Source organism: Meles meles, chromosome 12, assembly GCF_922984935.1.
Source record: "Meles meles chromosome 12, mMelMel3.1 paternal haplotype, whole genome shotgun sequence".
Taxonomy (NCBI): Eukaryota; Metazoa; Chordata; class Mammalia; order Carnivora; family Mustelidae; genus Meles; species Meles meles.
The window spans coordinates 8,758,051-8,774,040 of NC_060077.1; the positions used below are offsets into that span (position 1 = coordinate 8,758,051).

The 15,990-nt window shown below is 51.7% G+C and overlaps 1 protein-coding gene across 2 annotated transcripts; it reads left to right on the top strand.

Moving 5' to 3' along the window:
- The first annotated feature begins 440 nt into the window (after window positions 1-440).
- TBX3 (T-box transcription factor 3) lies at window positions 441-14,305 on the top strand. Of its 2 annotated transcripts, XM_046024885.1 has the most exons (8): window positions 441-1,842; window positions 3,471-3,738; window positions 4,714-4,773; window positions 5,047-5,193; window positions 6,994-7,070; window positions 8,189-8,346; window positions 9,757-10,430; window positions 12,212-14,305. In XM_046024885.1, exons 1-8 carry the CDS (start codon window positions 1,454-1,456, stop codon window positions 12,671-12,673), a joined length of 2,235 nt encoding a protein of 744 aa, XP_045880841.1. In that variant the 5' UTR covers window positions 441-1,453; the 3' UTR covers window positions 12,674-14,305. The 2 variants fall into 2 exon arrangements, with proteins under 2 accessions (XP_045880841.1, XP_045880842.1); XM_046024886.1 differs by lacking the exon at window positions 4,714-4,773 and having other exon boundaries at window positions 443-1,842.
- The last annotated feature ends 1,685 nt before the right edge of the window (window positions 14,306-15,990 follow it).

Below are 15,990 nucleotides of genomic sequence, written 5' to 3' on the forward strand. Positions count from 1 at the left end.
GCTCGTTCGCTCGCTTGCTCCCTCCTCCTCCCCCTTCCTCCCGGGGCCCTGCCTCCTCCCTCGATCCCCGGCTGGATGACTGAGGCATTTCAGACGTGGGCTGAGCCAGCGCCGGCGAGCGAGCTCCGGGGCTGCAGCGATCTCTCGATAAGCCACCTAGAGGCGACTTTGCGCGCGCTCCCCAGTGGCTCCCCGCCCTCCCTCTGATCATGTTGACATATTCACAGGACAGGCAGTAGTACCGATGCGGCGCTGCGACGTTACAGTTTCCGACACCTTCTTTTTATAACTCGGCTCTATCCCCCAGCACTCGACCTGTGAAAACCACGCCTATGCAGCAACACAATTGGTCCGAAAGCGTCAAAGAGCCAATCAAGAGGCCTCCGGCTCCCCGCAGCCCACAGCAGAGCCCGACCTTCTAGAGCCGCCGAGCAGACGCCCGGGGAATTCTAGAGGCGGAGGAGGGTGGCGCGGAGCTCTCGCTCGCTCGCTCTCGCTCCCTCCCTCTGCTCGCGCTCCCTCTCCCACTCCGTCCCTCTCTCTACTCTGTTTCTCTCTCTCGCTCTCCCTCTCTCTCTTCCCCCTCTCCCCCTTTCATTCCCCCTACTAAATCCTCCCGTCCCTGCGCGTCTGGACGCAGATTTAGGAAGCGATTTCGCTCACGTTTTAGGACAAGGAAGACAGGCGCGGGAGGAGAGCACGGCAGGACTCGGATTGCAACCCAGACACCTCCGGAGGCTCGGAGCAGAGGAAGGAGGAGGAGGGCGAACGGAAGCCAGTTTGCAGTTCAAGTTTTGATAGCGCTGGTAGAAGAGAGCTTAAATCAGAGAGTTGTTGTTGTTGCCTTTTTTTTTTTTTTTTTTTTTTTTTTTTAAAGGCGAGAGACTTTTCCGCTCTCCAGTTCGCTGGGGAAGCCGGGTGTAGCGCAACTGCGGGCGCCTCCAGCGAGAAAGAGGGAGAGGAAGACAGACAGGGGGGCGGGGAAGAAGAAGGAGAAGACAAGGTAAAAAGTCTCCGAGCGGAGCGGTTCCCATTTGCAACAAAGAACTGGGGGCTGGGGAGCCACTCCCGGGACCTGGGGCTGCGGTGTCTCTTCGGCGAAGCGGCCGGGCTCGGCGCGGGTGAGACCCTGCTCGCTCCCCTGGCCCCGTGAAACCGACTTCAGGAGCGGCTTTTTAAAAAACGCAAGGCACAAGGACAGTCACCCAAGCGACTATGTCTTCTGACTTCTCGCCTTGCCCTCTTTAAAAGCGGCATCCCCCCTCCCCAAAAGACACTTTCCTTCCTCTTCCCTAGGGTGCTTGAGTGGTGAGTTTCCCCCCCCTTTTTCTTTCTTTTTCTTTCTTTTTTTTTTCTTTTTCAAACTATGTGCTGCTGTTAAAAACCAAAAACAAAACCAAACAGCAGCTGCGGACTTGTCCCCGGCTGGAGCCCAGCGCCCCGCCTGGAGTGGATGAGCCTCTCCATGAGAGATCCGGTCATTCCTGGGACAAGCATGGCCTACCATCCGTTCCTACCTCATCGGGCGCCGGACTTCGCCATGAGCGCGGTGCTGGGTCACCAGCCGCCCTTCTTCCCCGCGCTGACGCTGCCTCCCAACGGCGCGGCGGCGCTCTCGCTGCCGGGCGCCCTGGCCAAGCCGATCATGGATCAATTGGTGGGGGCGGCTGAGACCGGCATCCCTTTCTCGTCCCTGGGGCCCCAGGCCCATCTGAGGCCTCTGAAGACCATGGAGCCCGAAGAAGAAGTGGAGGATGACCCCAAGGTGCACCTCGAGGCCAAAGAACTTTGGGATCAGTTCCACAAGCGGGGCACGGAGATGGTCATTACCAAGTCGGGAAGGTAAGCAAGTGGCAGAGGCCACCCTGCCCCCCCCCCCGCCCAAAATAATTGCTTTTTTTTTTCTTTTCCCCTTCCCACCCCTTTATCTCTTCCCAGCACGGTTGGTTTGTCAGTTAATTTGGGCTTAGAGAAAAACTTAGGTCCCCTGGAACTGTGTGCAGACATTACCCGGCCCTGTTTCTGTGGCAGGAAATTTCAGCTTACCTGGATGTCTGCAGGGGGGTCATTTCTCCTACCTAGCTCTGCATCCTGGATTTCCCAACGGGCTGGATAGACTTTTTTCAAGGGAGCACAGACACTACTGCAGGAAGAAAGAAAACCACCCCACTCCAGGAAATTCACTGTGGCAAACCTTTCCATGCCTGTCTTTGTTGATGTTCTGTTTGGTTTGTTTCATTTTGTTCCCAGAGAGAACAAACTTGAAGCCCTTTTCTTTGGTGTGGTCGTGGGAGACCTGACATAGCTCTCCACTTGCCCTTTCTGCCCTCCAGCCAGCCTCTGGGTCTGTAGGGGCACCTGAGCGTGCCTCTGGCAGGGTCACAGAGAAATTCGGGTTTGTGTGTCTGCAGCGATTCACGTGTCTGTAATCCAAGGGAGAGTTGAGGCAATTTTGGATCATTAAGATTATGTTTGCAGATTCAAGGAGCCAGTGGAGAGACACATGCTGTTTTTTTACGTGTGAATCTTACCAACCATATTTCATATAACTTTCACAAGGTCTTTGCCTGACTGAAACCTGCCTGTCACTTAAAATCACTGATTCTTTTTTTATGGCCCTGAAGCCCATGAAGGCGTATCATTAGAATAATAAAAAACAACGTTCCTCTCTTCGTGTCTTGAGCTTTCAGTGTCTTTCCTAGCTAAAAAGGAGGCCAGAGTTTGGCAGAAAATTTCTCAAACCCAGGAGACATTTCCTCAGTTTCACATCGAAGTGCTTCCTTTTTGGTTGAGACTCTAGAAGGCCAACAGTCCTGGGAAGTAAAAGTCAGTTTGGGGCCGGTCTGAGCCATGGGAGAAACGCTGTTAGCCCGCGTCCTAGGCGAATTAGTTATCAGGCCCAGGAGTCCAGCCTGAACTACAAAATTCGTTTTGAGAACTCACTGACGGCCAGTTTCATTTCGCCAGCGGCGGGATTCCTGTTCCGTAGGGGAGGGTGGAGGTATATTTCCTTGATAAGTTTAACATTTTCTCATCAGTGAAGTGGTGGAAAATTCTAGCCTTGACTGACCTCACTTTACTAAAATCCTACTCCAAGCTGTTTAGAAGTAGACACTCAAAGGGGAAGAGCACAGGCAACAATTTCTCTGCAAAGAGGGCCATCTGTGAAGTCCTACAAGAGGAAAAAGTTGTGGAGAAAGTATTAGGCACTGCAGAGAATTGTAGGGCAATATTCACTTGTTTTGAACCTTGGGACATTCCCCCGTAGAGAAACGGGGCATATGTAATGTTTGGGCCGTGGAAGGATCGGTTCTGCACTCAGTAGCCCTCCTCTGACACCGAAGCCTCATCAGTCCATCACAATACAAAAGTTTTAAATTTGATTTAAACATTTTAGGGTAAATAAGGAATCAGACCACAGAGTCTGAGTGATTTCTTTTTCTCTTGTTTTCTCTTCCCTTCCATTGTAGGCGAATGTTTCCTCCATTTAAAGTAAGATGTTCTGGTTTGGATAAAAAGGCCAAATATATCTTATTGATGGACATTATAGCTGCTGATGACTGTCGATATAAATTTCATAATTCTCGGTGGATGGTGGCGGGTAAGGCTGACCCTGAAATGCCAAAGAGAATGTACATTCACCCAGACAGCCCTGCTACGGGGGAACAGTGGATGTCCAAAGTTGTCACTTTCCACAAACTGAAACTCACCAACAACATTTCGGACAAACACGGATTTGTAAGTTTCACCGTCCGGCTCTAGTCAGTAAAATTTCCTCTGTCTTCACCCTAGCGAAGGCAGTGCTTCCCTCTCCTTGCAAAAATCACCAGTTTCTGCTCAGACCTTTCTCCCTTGCTCTCTGTTGCTAAGCATAGCAAAGTTGTTCGATCCGAAACAGCCAGAGAGAGAGGATTCCAGAGGGTTTCTCTTCAGATAATGGAAGGCCTGGCGTTCTTTAAAAAAAAAAAAAAAAAAAAGAATCGAGGGCCAGAACACTGACCGCTCACGTTCTGTGGCAGTCCCAGTTGGTAAAGGGCTGACAGTGAAGTTAAAAACCAGTTGTTAAGATAACAAAATCCACTTTAAAGTTCCGTGTTCTCCAGGGATTGGTTCTGAGCTCTCTGAAACTTCTGTTTTGAACCCAGCCATATTGTTTCTCGCGGGAGTTTTAAGGTTAAGGAGTTTTAACCAGGGGCTACATTTGTTAAAGGTGACTGCGTTTTTTGAAAGATTTCTTTCTTTTGTGAAAAAAGAATATGGGCCTGAGGTGGAAGTCAGGTTTACTAGAAATGAGGCTGAGTTCTCCAGGATAAAAATTGCTGTGTGCGTCTGTGTGTGTTGGGAGTGTATAGAAATAGATTCCGTGGGAGAGTCCTTAGAAACTTTCAGGAGACCAGAATTGCTTATAAAAGTCAAACAAAACACCTTTTGCCCCCAGCCCCCTACCTCTCCCCAACATTTCAGTAAAATAAAGCTGAGAGATAAGAGAGGAATCAGCAGAGAGATTAGGCCCCAGAAGACGTGAATGGCACGGAAGTATCTTGAGCGGGCCAGGATTGCCTTTGAAGCCCTTGATTTGATTAAGGCATAAATATTCCTCTCTAGAGTTCAACCTTTCAGGGCTTTAAGTGGATTGGGCTCGTCAATTAGTGGGCGCTTAAAGGACTGAATCATTTTGTAAATTAAAATGCATGTTTTTCTCTATCTTTTAAGACTTTGGCCTTCCCAAGTGATCACGCAACGTGGCAGGGGAATTATAGTTTTGGTACTCAGGTAGGCTAGGGTTCAAGGTATGAACGGACCTTAGGTGGTGAGGGTGGGGGGACCCTTTGGAAATTGAGGAGCAATTTTGGATTCTCCAGAAGAGGATGTCTGTGGAGCGGAATGTGCCCAAAGAGGTGCTCCGAGGAGGTGGGCTTGGCATAAGCCGTCGGTGGGGTAGACGTCAGCCTGGCAGGGGTCCTGAGGTCCCGTTGGTCCCACTAAATCACCTTTTTTTTTATATATGTCTCCTCTCGTCCCTGCCTCCCCTCTTCCTCCCTGCAGACAATACTGAACTCCATGCACAAATACCAGCCTCGATTCCACATTGTGAGAGCCAATGACATCTTGAAACTTCCTTATAGTACATTTCGGACTTACTTGTTCCCCGAAACCGAATTCATCGCTGTAACGGCATACCAGAACGATAAGGTAACCAAAGGCGCTTTTCTTTTTAAGGGTGGTATTTTTCCCCTGCCGCCTTTAGGCCGCTCCGGGGTGAGGTGGAGAAAGTTAGGAAAGATTATGGATGGGAGTTTTTTCTTCCGTGATTTGACTCTTCCATGGAGCTTTTGGGGAAAGGGGGTCTGGCCCATCCCAAGAGGCAGGGAAGAAACAGAACAAAGCAAAACAAAAACTTGACCAGCTAGGAATCCCACACGGAGCGAAAAGAGGTCAGACTCACTTTGCTCCTCTGGGCTGCCATCTGTGGGGGCTTTCTCTTATTTTGAGGCTTAGCCCCTTCTCCTCCAGCAGGACAGATCAAATATCAGGTTCCAGGTTCTAAAGTAACCAGCTAAAAATTGAAGGTAAAAGCCATTTGGGATCTTGGAAGGAGAATCCCATTGGAGAGCAGTTTTTCTCCCCTAGCCAGAAATCCCGAGTAGCTGGTCTGGTTTTTATTATCTTTTATGCTGCTGTGTTTTTTATGGTGTGTGTTTTGTGTGTGTGTGTGTGTGTGTGTGTGTGTGTTTGGAAAAACCTTCTCTGATCACAGGGGTCATGCTTTTGAGATGAGATGACCAAAGTCAAAATCACTTCATTGGAAGGCTTTTCCTCCCTTGGGCCTCAGGTCCAGGATTAGGAGTACCCCCAAATGGAACAGCAGGCAGCCCCTGGTATATAAAGTTATGGTGGCTTGAAGGTCATGGGCATGTGCACAGAGACACAGAGAGAAAGTGACTCTTGGTTATCTGACAACACCTTGTATCTTGAACTCAGGGTCACCATGGGTGGGTCCTCTGGCTGGCCCCGTGGGGATATTCAGGTATGTTTCCTTAATCCGGAGACACCAGCAATCTTATATACAGGAGTTTATTCCAAGAAACAAGAATCCATCCAAGGGGCCTTTTCCCCACCTCTGGGGAAATCTGTGTATACCATGTGTTTTTTTTTCCCCTCAAAGGGAAGGGATTTGAAAGATTACATACTATGGCATTTTGCCCCAGCATGCAAAATACATGCTTCCTCTAGACCCAGAACCCTGTGAATGTAAGTTGTTAATGTAATAATAAAATGTACCATTTCTGATCAGACAAAGAAGCCAGAGGCCTTCTCCAACCTAATGGCGGTGGCAGGGCAGATAAATGAAAGCAAATGTTTCCAGTGGTCATTCAGTCCTTTGACATCTGTAATTGTCAATATTGTAATTCCTCAACCCTCCCCCTCCCCACAAAATCCAGCAAAAAAAATGAAACCCATTCTGGCACAAGGGTAATGAAAACCCCATAAATCATTTAATTAGATTCATAGACAAGGTTGGAGTGTGTGCTGTGGGGTGTGTGTTTGGGGGGGGGAGGTAGGAAATAATGCCCTAACATATTTTATGATTAATTGGTGCTATATTTAAAAAAAAAAGAAAGCACAATTTTAAGATCTACAGGTTGTCCCTTTTGACAGCTTCTGATAATCTTTCCATTTCTCAGTACAAGTTCTCAAGGCCGCCTACAGAACAGAATGAGGCATTTCCCAGACAGTCTAATTTCAGTCTGGAATCCCTGGTTTGGCTTCCTATGGGAGATACAAGTCATAGGTTCAGTTGTTTTGATTTTTCTCTTGGTCCCCTCCGCCTGACAAACTGTGAAGTCCTCTCCCTTTGTCTTTAACCTGGCATAGCCCAGTGAGTTCCTTGGGCAGTCAGATTTCTAGTAGACAGAGTTGGGGGGCAACACCCCCAAAACATTCTGGAAAATGAGGCCAACGTCTCTTTCTTGCTTGTGTCTCCTTCTCTAGATAACCCAGCTAAAAATAGACAACAACCCTTTTGCAAAAGGTTTCCGGGACACTGGAAATGGCAGGAGAGAAAAAAGGTGAGTGGAGACACTCAGTATTATTTTCTCAGATAATTTGGAGAATCACTTTTCTGTGGCCCAGATCTCATCTGTTAGAAGTGGGAGGCAGGCACGTCTGTAGTAGTTGGAGAGGGGGAGAGAGGAAAATAATTTATGCCCGTCCTTCCCCTGTCTATGGACCTCAGGACACTGTACTTTTTCCTGCCTCCTACAGGTTACCTTAAAGGAGATGAACTAGGCCATGCCATTTTCGTCTCTGGAAAGAAGAGTGTCAGGGATAACAAATTATGCAGAGTGCCTGTTAATTCCTAATTAATTGAGGTTCATCCTAGGCAGGTCCCAGGAAAGGACTAAACCATTCACAAAATGCTTTGGAATTTTTGCAGTCTTGTCTTGCAAATACCATCAGACAGAACTGAGGCCCCTTGAGAAGTCTGTGGCTCCCTCCTTCATGGGTATATGTATCATTTTGCATGAAGCAGACAGCTGGGTAGTGTATGGAAGACGCTCTCCCCTCCCCCATCAGCTTTCAAAGAATTTCTAAAATCCAGCAAATCAGTCTAGATCTTTAACCTATCCCCTTGCGGGGTGGGGGTGAGCATGATAAAAAGAACTTCTAACATCTAAATGGATTTTTTTTTTTTACTCCGGTTACGATTAATTAATGCACTGGTGAAACAATTAAAGTGTACCACGAAGGAAGCCACTGCCTCCCAGTCTTAGCAAGGAGTCGAGTCGGGAGTGTGTAGGCTGCTGGTTTTCACCAGTTTGGGCACCCAGGTCCCCTCCTGTAAGGCCTGCCGTTCACCTGTCTCTGGCTCATGGCCTTTCCCTAATGAGCCTCTCTGGTCCTGAAGACGCCTTCCTCCAACCCCCACCCCTCCCCATCCTGTGGTACACTCTTCAGCCTAGTTCCAGGGTCAAGAACTATGCTTGGGTCTCTGTGGCTGCCTTGGAGCAAGCAGGTGTCAGGGAACTCTTGATGTGTTGTCCATGGGTGGTGAGCAGGGTGAGGGGTGTGTGTGTGCCCGTTTGCACACCTGGTCTTTGGAGAGGGTGAGGCAAATGGCGGGGGGGGCCGGGGGGGCCTAGATGTACCTTCGGTCTGTAACGCCGGGTGTGGGCTTCTGCCACAGAAAACAGCTCACCCTACAGTCCATGAGAGTGTTCGACGACAGACACAAAAAGGAGAATGGCACCTCAGACGAGTCCTCCAGTGAACAGGCAGCCTTCAACTGCTTTGCTCAGTCCTCCTCTCCAGCCGTCTCCACTGTAGGGACTTCGAACCTCAAAGGTAGGCCTGGTCCCCTCTGGTTTCTCCACTCCAGCTCTGTGGGGGGAGGTGCCGGGGTGAGGGGTGGGTACCTGAGAGAGTTGGGGGCAGGGCGCCCACCAGGGAACCTGCCCTTCAAAAATGTCAGGTGCCTCTAGAAGCTTCTAAGAAGCAAGAGCCAGAGTTCCAAAAACGTGGCCAGGTATGTCCCCCTCTGGAAATCATATACAGGAGAGTTCAGAAACCCTTCCCCCAAACCTTGATTTGGCTGAGGGTGGGGGTGTCTCCATGTTTCTTCTATGTGGAGCCAGCCTTGAAAACTTGTGTCTAGCGCTGCTGTCTCTGTCCCTCTGCTGTCTCGAACCAAGCAACTGCTGACGTTTTACTGTCTTTGAGCTCTAGATTAAAATGTGTTGGGGTTCAGGTGGGGGGAGAGGCAAGGGATTCTCTGTGCCACCCGGAATAAGGAAGGTGGCTGAGAAAACGTCCAGCCCCAGAGCAGCAGTGGGCAGTGGGAGAGCAGACCGAGCCCTAGGGATCTGAGTAGGGAGGGTTGGGGGAGTGGGAGGGGGACAAGATGGTTCAAATCCCTAGTTAGTTCCTCTGTTGAAAGCGCAAGCACTATTTATTTGGAAAGACATTTCTCTCCCTCTCAAGGGGAGGAAACCTGTTTTTAAGTGAATCAGAATGAAAGTCCATTAAGACTGCCATCCTTTTAGACTTTACACATAAAAGTGGATCCCTCTTTCTTTCTTTCTTTTTGGTAGGACACCCACAGAGGGTGTGGTGACGGCAAAAGGAGAATCTGTGATTTTCTCTGGGCAGTGAGCAGGCTGCTCCCATCTCTGTCTGCAGGGACGGGGGCACACAGAAGGCTCCGCTGAGTGTGTGGGTTGGGGGAGGGGAGGGTTTTAATTTCTGCCACTACCAATTCAGATGCCAGGGTTCAAACGAATCCTCCTGAAAGAATTCACAAATTTGTGGAAGGTATTCATCTTGGTCACTCACTGAACAAAGACTCTGGATAGTAACTAGGTGCTCCCAAAGTGAGTTTTAGGAGGAGTTTAATTTTTAAGAAAAGGAAATGTAGTGGAGTGGGGGAAAGACGGGGGGGGGGGGGGGGGGGGGGTTGGACACAGTAGGAGCTCAATGGATGATTGTAAAAAAATAGTAGAATCCCCTAGGGATTGGGAGAAGGGGTTCAGTTCGACCTAAATATTTTAAATTCATTCATTGCTAGTTTATTGACACATCCCACTAAAGTTGGGAGCTATCTTCGTTCCCACTTTGCATATGAGGAAACCGAGGCACAGAGAGGTTAAGGGGTGTGCCCGGGACCACCCAGCTTGTAAATGGCCGGGCTGGAGTTCCACTGGCCCAGATAGGAGCTCACGCCCTTCCGCTTGGCTTTTGTTCCCCGTCCTCTGGTAGATCTGTGTCCCAGCGAGGGTGAGAGCGACGCCGAGGCCGACAGCAAAGAGGAGCACGGCCCGGAGGCCTGCGACGCGGCCAAGATCTCCACGACCACGTCGGAGGAGCCTTGCCGCGACAAGGGCAGCCCCGCGGTCAAGGCGCACCTCTTCGCCGCCGAGCCCGGCGGCCGGCCTCGGGACGCCGGGCGGCTGGACAAGGCGTCGCCCGACTCGCGCCACAGCCCGGCCACCATCTCGTCCAGCACCCGCGGCCTGGGCGCGGAGGAGCGCCGGAGCCCCGGCCGAGAGGGCGCGGCCACGTCCAAGGCCGAGGAGGCGCGCGCGCTGCCGGGCAAAGAGGCCTTCGCGCCGCTCACGGTGCAGACGGACGCGGCCGCCGCGCACCTGGGCCAGGGCCCCCTGCCGGGCCTCGGCTTCGCCCCGGGCCTGGCCGGCCAGCAGTTCTTCAACGGGCACCCGCTCTTCCTGCACCCCGGCCAGTTCGCCATGGGGGGCGCCTTCTCCAGCATGGCGGCGGGCATGGGGCCCCTGCTGGCCACCGTGTCGGGGGCCTCCACCGGCGTCTCGGGCCTGGATTCCACGGCCATGGCCTCCGCCGCGGCGCAGGGACTGTCGGGGGCGTCGGCGGCCACCCTGCCTTTCCACCTCCAGCAGCATGTCCTGGCCTCTCAGGTAATAATGCGGGGTCTTCCCCGGCTCTCCATGGTTTCCCAGACCCTCACCCAGTGCCCCTCGGTGAGGAGCTTTGAAGGATAATAATAATGATAGTAGTACTAGTAGTAATTGTTAAGCCCAAGGGTTACCTCATGGACTCAGCATAACCTCACACTTTCCCCAAAAGCTTAAAAAAATACTTTTCTAAGATCAGGACTGCTTAGAGTAGAGTAGCTGGGTAGTAGAATGATAATGAAACTGTACCCAGCACTGAAATCGCACTTGGTCTATTCTGACTCAGTGGCCCTACTGTCAGTGACCTCCACTTCATGGATGCGGTGGCGGAGGCCCAGAGATGTTGGGTAACTTATCCAAAGTCACACAGCTGCTAAGTGCTGGAGCAGAGACTCTACCCCAGGGCTTTTTTCAGGGTCTCTGATTCGAGCTTCAAAGTGGGAATGTCTCTTTATCTCTTAAATGACTCCTAGCCAACCAGCCACCAGGAATCAGACAAGGGGGAGACCATGGCCTGGGGAGGGGAGCTGACTCTCCTTGGGTGGGAGTTGAGTCCTGAACCTTTCCTCCCAATGGGAACTTTGTCCCCTGTCCCCCAAAGGGTTAACAGTTTGTGCCTGGTGGGAAATGTCAGGATAGGGGCAGGCTTGGCTGGGGCAGGCCTAGCAGCCTCTGTGTGGTTCAGACAGCTGTGCTGGGGTGCAGGGCAGCTGGGGAGAAGTCCTGGGCTGCTGGAAACCCAGCGAAAGAGGTTCTGTGGGGTTTTCTGCACGCCCTTGCTTTTGTTTTGTCTGAGTACTTTCGTCTCCCTTCTCTGAGCCAAGAAGCAGCCTTGTCCTCCCCTCTTGGGGGGGACGAGGGAACTGAGAACAGGGTTGGCTGGCTTCTGGCCTTTTCCCATTGCTGCCTTGTCTGTGAGCCTCTCCTGGTCACCTTGTCCCAAGTGGGCAGCGGACAGGTGGGCGAGAGGCTGCGTGGGCACACAAGTATTAATGGTACCCCAAGATCAGGGTCAGAGAGAACTAGCCCAGCCCAGGCTGGGGTACCTATATTTTAAATTCTGCTTCTGCCCCAGAGGGAGGGACTTCCTGCTCCCCCGGGGCTCACCTCAGTTTCTCCACCTGAAACACCGGTATCAGACTGGGTGATTTTTTTGTCTTTAGAGCAAATGCCTTTTGCACCCACAACCTCAATTTCCTTTAGCTTAAGGATCATCTCTGGATTTTTTTCTTTCTCATTTGAGAAACTTCTGGAATTAGAGTGGGACGGCTGTGTTGGGGGTGGGGGAGGAAGAATGAAAGAAATGTATGTCCAGTATCGTACGCCCCGTGGCGGTTTTCAGTCAGCTACCTTAGCTGTGGCTGGACTAGGCTGCCGTCCCATTTAACAGGTGCAACAGCTGACCCCCCCCCCCGTGGGAGAATTTCTAGCCGTTCTGTTGGCCAGGTGCCCCGTGGAGCACTTTGCGGGTCTTAGCTCATTTAATATCCAAAGTCCCCATCAGTGTGTGAACTATTTAGTATTGCCCTGGATCCCCCTCCCACAAGAACGCTGAGGCATAGGGAGTCCGGTGGACCTAGAGAAGGAAGTTTGAGTGCCCCCCCCCCCCACCCCATGGCGCAAGAGATGAAGGATTTGCCAGAGGTCCCAGGGTGGAGGTGGTGGGCTTGGGGGTTTGGGGTGGGTAGATGGACGGAGGAGGTTGGCTGGCTCCTCCCCATCTCGCAACCCCCTGCTCACTGCCTGCGTTTCTCTCCTCCTGCCCCCTCCCCCCTTGCCCGCAGGGCCTGGCCATGTCGCCCTTCGGAAGCCTGTTCCCTTACCCCTACACGTACATGGCCGCAGCGGCGGCTGCGTCTTCGGCCGCGGCCTCCAGCTCCGTGCACCGTCACCCCTTCCTCAACCTGAACACCATGCGCCCACGGCTGCGCTACAGCCCGTACTCCATCCCCATGCCGGTCCCCGACAGCAGCAGCCTGCTCACCACTGCCCTGCCGTCCATGGCCGCGGCCGCGGGGCCCCTGGACGGCAAAGCCGCCGCGCTGGCCGCCAGCCCGGCCTCGGTGGCCGTGGACTCAGGCTCAGAACTCAACAGCCGCTCCTCCACGCTCTCCTCCAGCTCTGTGTCCTTGTCGCCCAAACTCTGCCCGGAGAAGGAGGCGGCCACCAGCGAACTGCAGAACATCCAGCGGTTGGTCAGCGGCTTGGAAGCCAAGCCGGACAGGTCCCGCAGCGGGTCCCCGTAAATCCCTCCCTAGGAAAATCTCTTCATTCCAGTCCAGTCCAGTCTGCCGTGCACTTTGTTGGATGTAAAATAAACCACGGGCGTTCAGGGGGGTTGGCCGCTTCTTTGTGCGGTCCTGTCTGGGAAGGGGTGCCGGACTCCCTCTAGAGAATGTCCTAGAAACAGGCCCTGTCGTCTTGGCGTGGTTTATATATCCGGGATCTGGTTCAGATTCTGGGGCTCAGAAATGTCTGTTGCGTGGAGCTGTTTGGGGTGGGAGCGAAAGCATTTTATGACCAGAGCACCTCCAGCCAGGCTGGTCTGGGAGCTGTGGGAAGGAAGCAAAAGGTAGCCAGGCCCACCAGGAGGGGAGGTGTTGAAAGGCTTCTCCCCCAGTGCAGATTTATATATTTTTTTCCTTCACCGTGTCAAGTAGAAACAAAAAATTAAAAAAAATATATATATATATACTGGGGACAAATGAATACATAAACATGATTGTGAAGATTAAAAACTTTATAGTGACTTGCGTATCAGTTCTAAATAAATGACTGAGCAACATTGTGTGGGGAGGGAAGTCATTGCCATCCTTGTTTGGTCTCTATTAAGGAAATCTGTGTCTTTTTAATATTCTGTGATGTTTAAAGAGCTGCTATAGGTCTCTCCTTGCATGTTCCACAGTAATGTATTTGTGGGTTTTATTTTGAAATGCTTGCTTTTAGAGAGAAAAGAACATGACCCCACACTTTTCTCCCCTCCCCCCCTTCTCTACCCTCCCATCGGCAACCCCAAGGGGGAGGATTTAAAGGGAAGGGGTGGGGAAAACACAAAAAATGAATTTATTTTCTCTAAGCTATGTAGCAGGATTTATGTCCTCCTCTGTCCGTTCGTTCTCTTTCCTGTATATGCAATAACAAGGTTTTAAGAAAAATAAAGAAGAAGCGAGACTATTAGACAAAGTATTTATGTAATTATTTGATAACTCTTGTAAATAGGTAGAATATGAATGCTCGGAAAATTAAACCTTTAATTTATTGACGTTGTACATAGCTCTCTGTAAATAGGGTCGCAGCTGTCAGGTTTTGTGTTCTTGTTTTCCTTTCGTCAGTTTTATTTCAAGGTAAAGGATCGCTTTTAAAACCAGAAAATACACTTTCCTGCACCAACACCAACACACTTGCAAGAGTTGCCTGCAAAAAAAAAAAAAGGAAAAAAAAAGCTTTTTTTTTTTTTAATGTCCAAGAGTGGTGGGAAGTGCCATTACTTTGTGACCCCACATCCCAGCTCACCTTAAATTCCTTAAAATACAACACCCCAAGTGTGGTTCTGAGATTGCTTGGGGGTGGGGTGGGGGGGTGGGGAGTGCAGAGGCTGTGATTTGACTTTCTAATTTTTCTTTTGTATTTGTATTTGCTAGTCTGATTTCTTCAAAACGAGATGGGATTGACTACTGTCTTCGGTATTGGTGGTGTTTTGAATTGGTGCCTATAGAGAGAGTCACAGTTCACAAGTCAGGTGCTGACAGATGGTTTAAAGACAAAAATTCATGAAGGTATATTTTGTGTTATAATTGTGGATGAGTTCTTTGGTTTTCTGTATTTCTTCTTCTCTTTAAAACATCATTGAAATTTCAATAAATTTTTATTGAAATGTCTCTGGGCCTCGTGTTATGTGTTTTCTTGAGAAAACTTTCCTGCTAGAGGAGTCTTTCTGTCCTTGCTGCTTCCTCTATCCCCCTTACCTTCGCCTTTAAGTCATTGAGACCGCCCCCACAGAACCCAAATGAGCTGTCACTCAAGTTGCAAAGCTAAAAACAAAGTCCCTTACTGGGGCTAAGGGAGCCGCTTCAATCTGAAATTACTTTTCTTTTAAATTAGGGAGCAAAAGGAGAGACGGAAAGAGGGCTGATTAGAATTGGGTAGAACAGCAATTTCAGATATTTAAGTTCTAATGGAAAAAGAATGCTCTGCTCCCCTAAGCCCGTGGTTCCCACACGAATCCAAGAATAAGTTTGGAGGACTCAGGACGTTTTCGTTTTGGGCTCGCTCTCCCTTTGCACGTCGGAAACGCAAGGCAAAGCTATCTTCTTGCACCAGTGTGCAAAAAAAGAAAAGGAACAAAAGAAAAAGGGGGGGGGGGAAGATCTCCTCGCCGCCAGACCCGGCTTGGCAAGGCAGGGACCCTCCGGGTTGTGGGAGAAACGGCCTGGCCCGAGCGCCCTCCGAGGTCCCCGGTGTCGCGGCTTGGACCCCGCTGACCCTAGGCGTCCCGGCGCGCGCGCAGAGTGCGGTCGGCTCAGCGCAGACTTAGCTGTGTCACGCGAGAGGGGAGGCAAGTTCCCCCCCGCCCCCCGCAAGGGAAAAGTATAGTTGACCCCCCACCTCCCAGGGACAAGTCACCCAGGAGGCATCCTCCTCCAGCCCTCCCCTCCAGCCAGCCTCCAGGCTGTTTGGGGAGTTGCCTTTTGAAGCTCAATTTATTTTTGAAACTTTCAATAGAGAAGAGCGCGGCCGTGACCGTCTTTTGGTCTCCTAGCGTCCCCGCCCCCAGCGGAGGTGTATTTGTGCGGGGGGGGGGGGGAAGGGGCAAGGGAAGGTTCTCGCGGCCTTTTCTGGCCCTGGGGGCCGTGACGTGAGGACCCAGCCGGAGCCTGCCTGGCGGCTGCCTCCCTCCCCCACTCCCTGGAGCCCGCCAGCCCGGCCCCAAGTCCCTGTCACCTTCGGGCCTCTTGAATGGCCGGCGAGGAGGATCGCCCTCCCCTCCCTCATCCTGTACTTGGAAGGGGATCGAGGTCGGGACCTTTTGGAGAGGGGGGCTGAGCCCCTTGCTGCTGCAGCCAGGCACGTGGGGAGCCCCACACCCTCTCCAGGGCTGTCCCCCGGGGTGAGAGGAAAACCAACCAGGGTTGGAGCTGGGGGTGGGGGGCAGCTTGCAGGGACCGGGAACCTTTGGGACGCTAGCTCCCCCGAGAGCCTGGAGAATGGCAGGGCGCGGGCCCACCCGGGCGGGCTCGGGCCCAGGGGTTCCGCGCGGTTCCTGCGCCCCCTGGAAGGTGGCCAGGGGGCAGGGTGTGCCCAGCGCGCTCTGCCTCTCGATTGGGGGGGGGGGGCAGAGAGCCTCGGCCTGGGAGAGGGAGGGAAGGCTTTTCTCTCTCAGCCCACATCTGCTCCCCCCACCCCCAAATTCTCGGACAGTGCTCAAACGTGTGGCGAGCCTTGCCCCCCGCCCCTTAATCTCCTGTGTATCTTATTTGTATGTAGTGATGTTAATGAATAACTCTTGTGGCGCTGATGGACGGGGGGTGAGCCGCTCGCAATCTCTCTGGATTTCGTTGCCTAT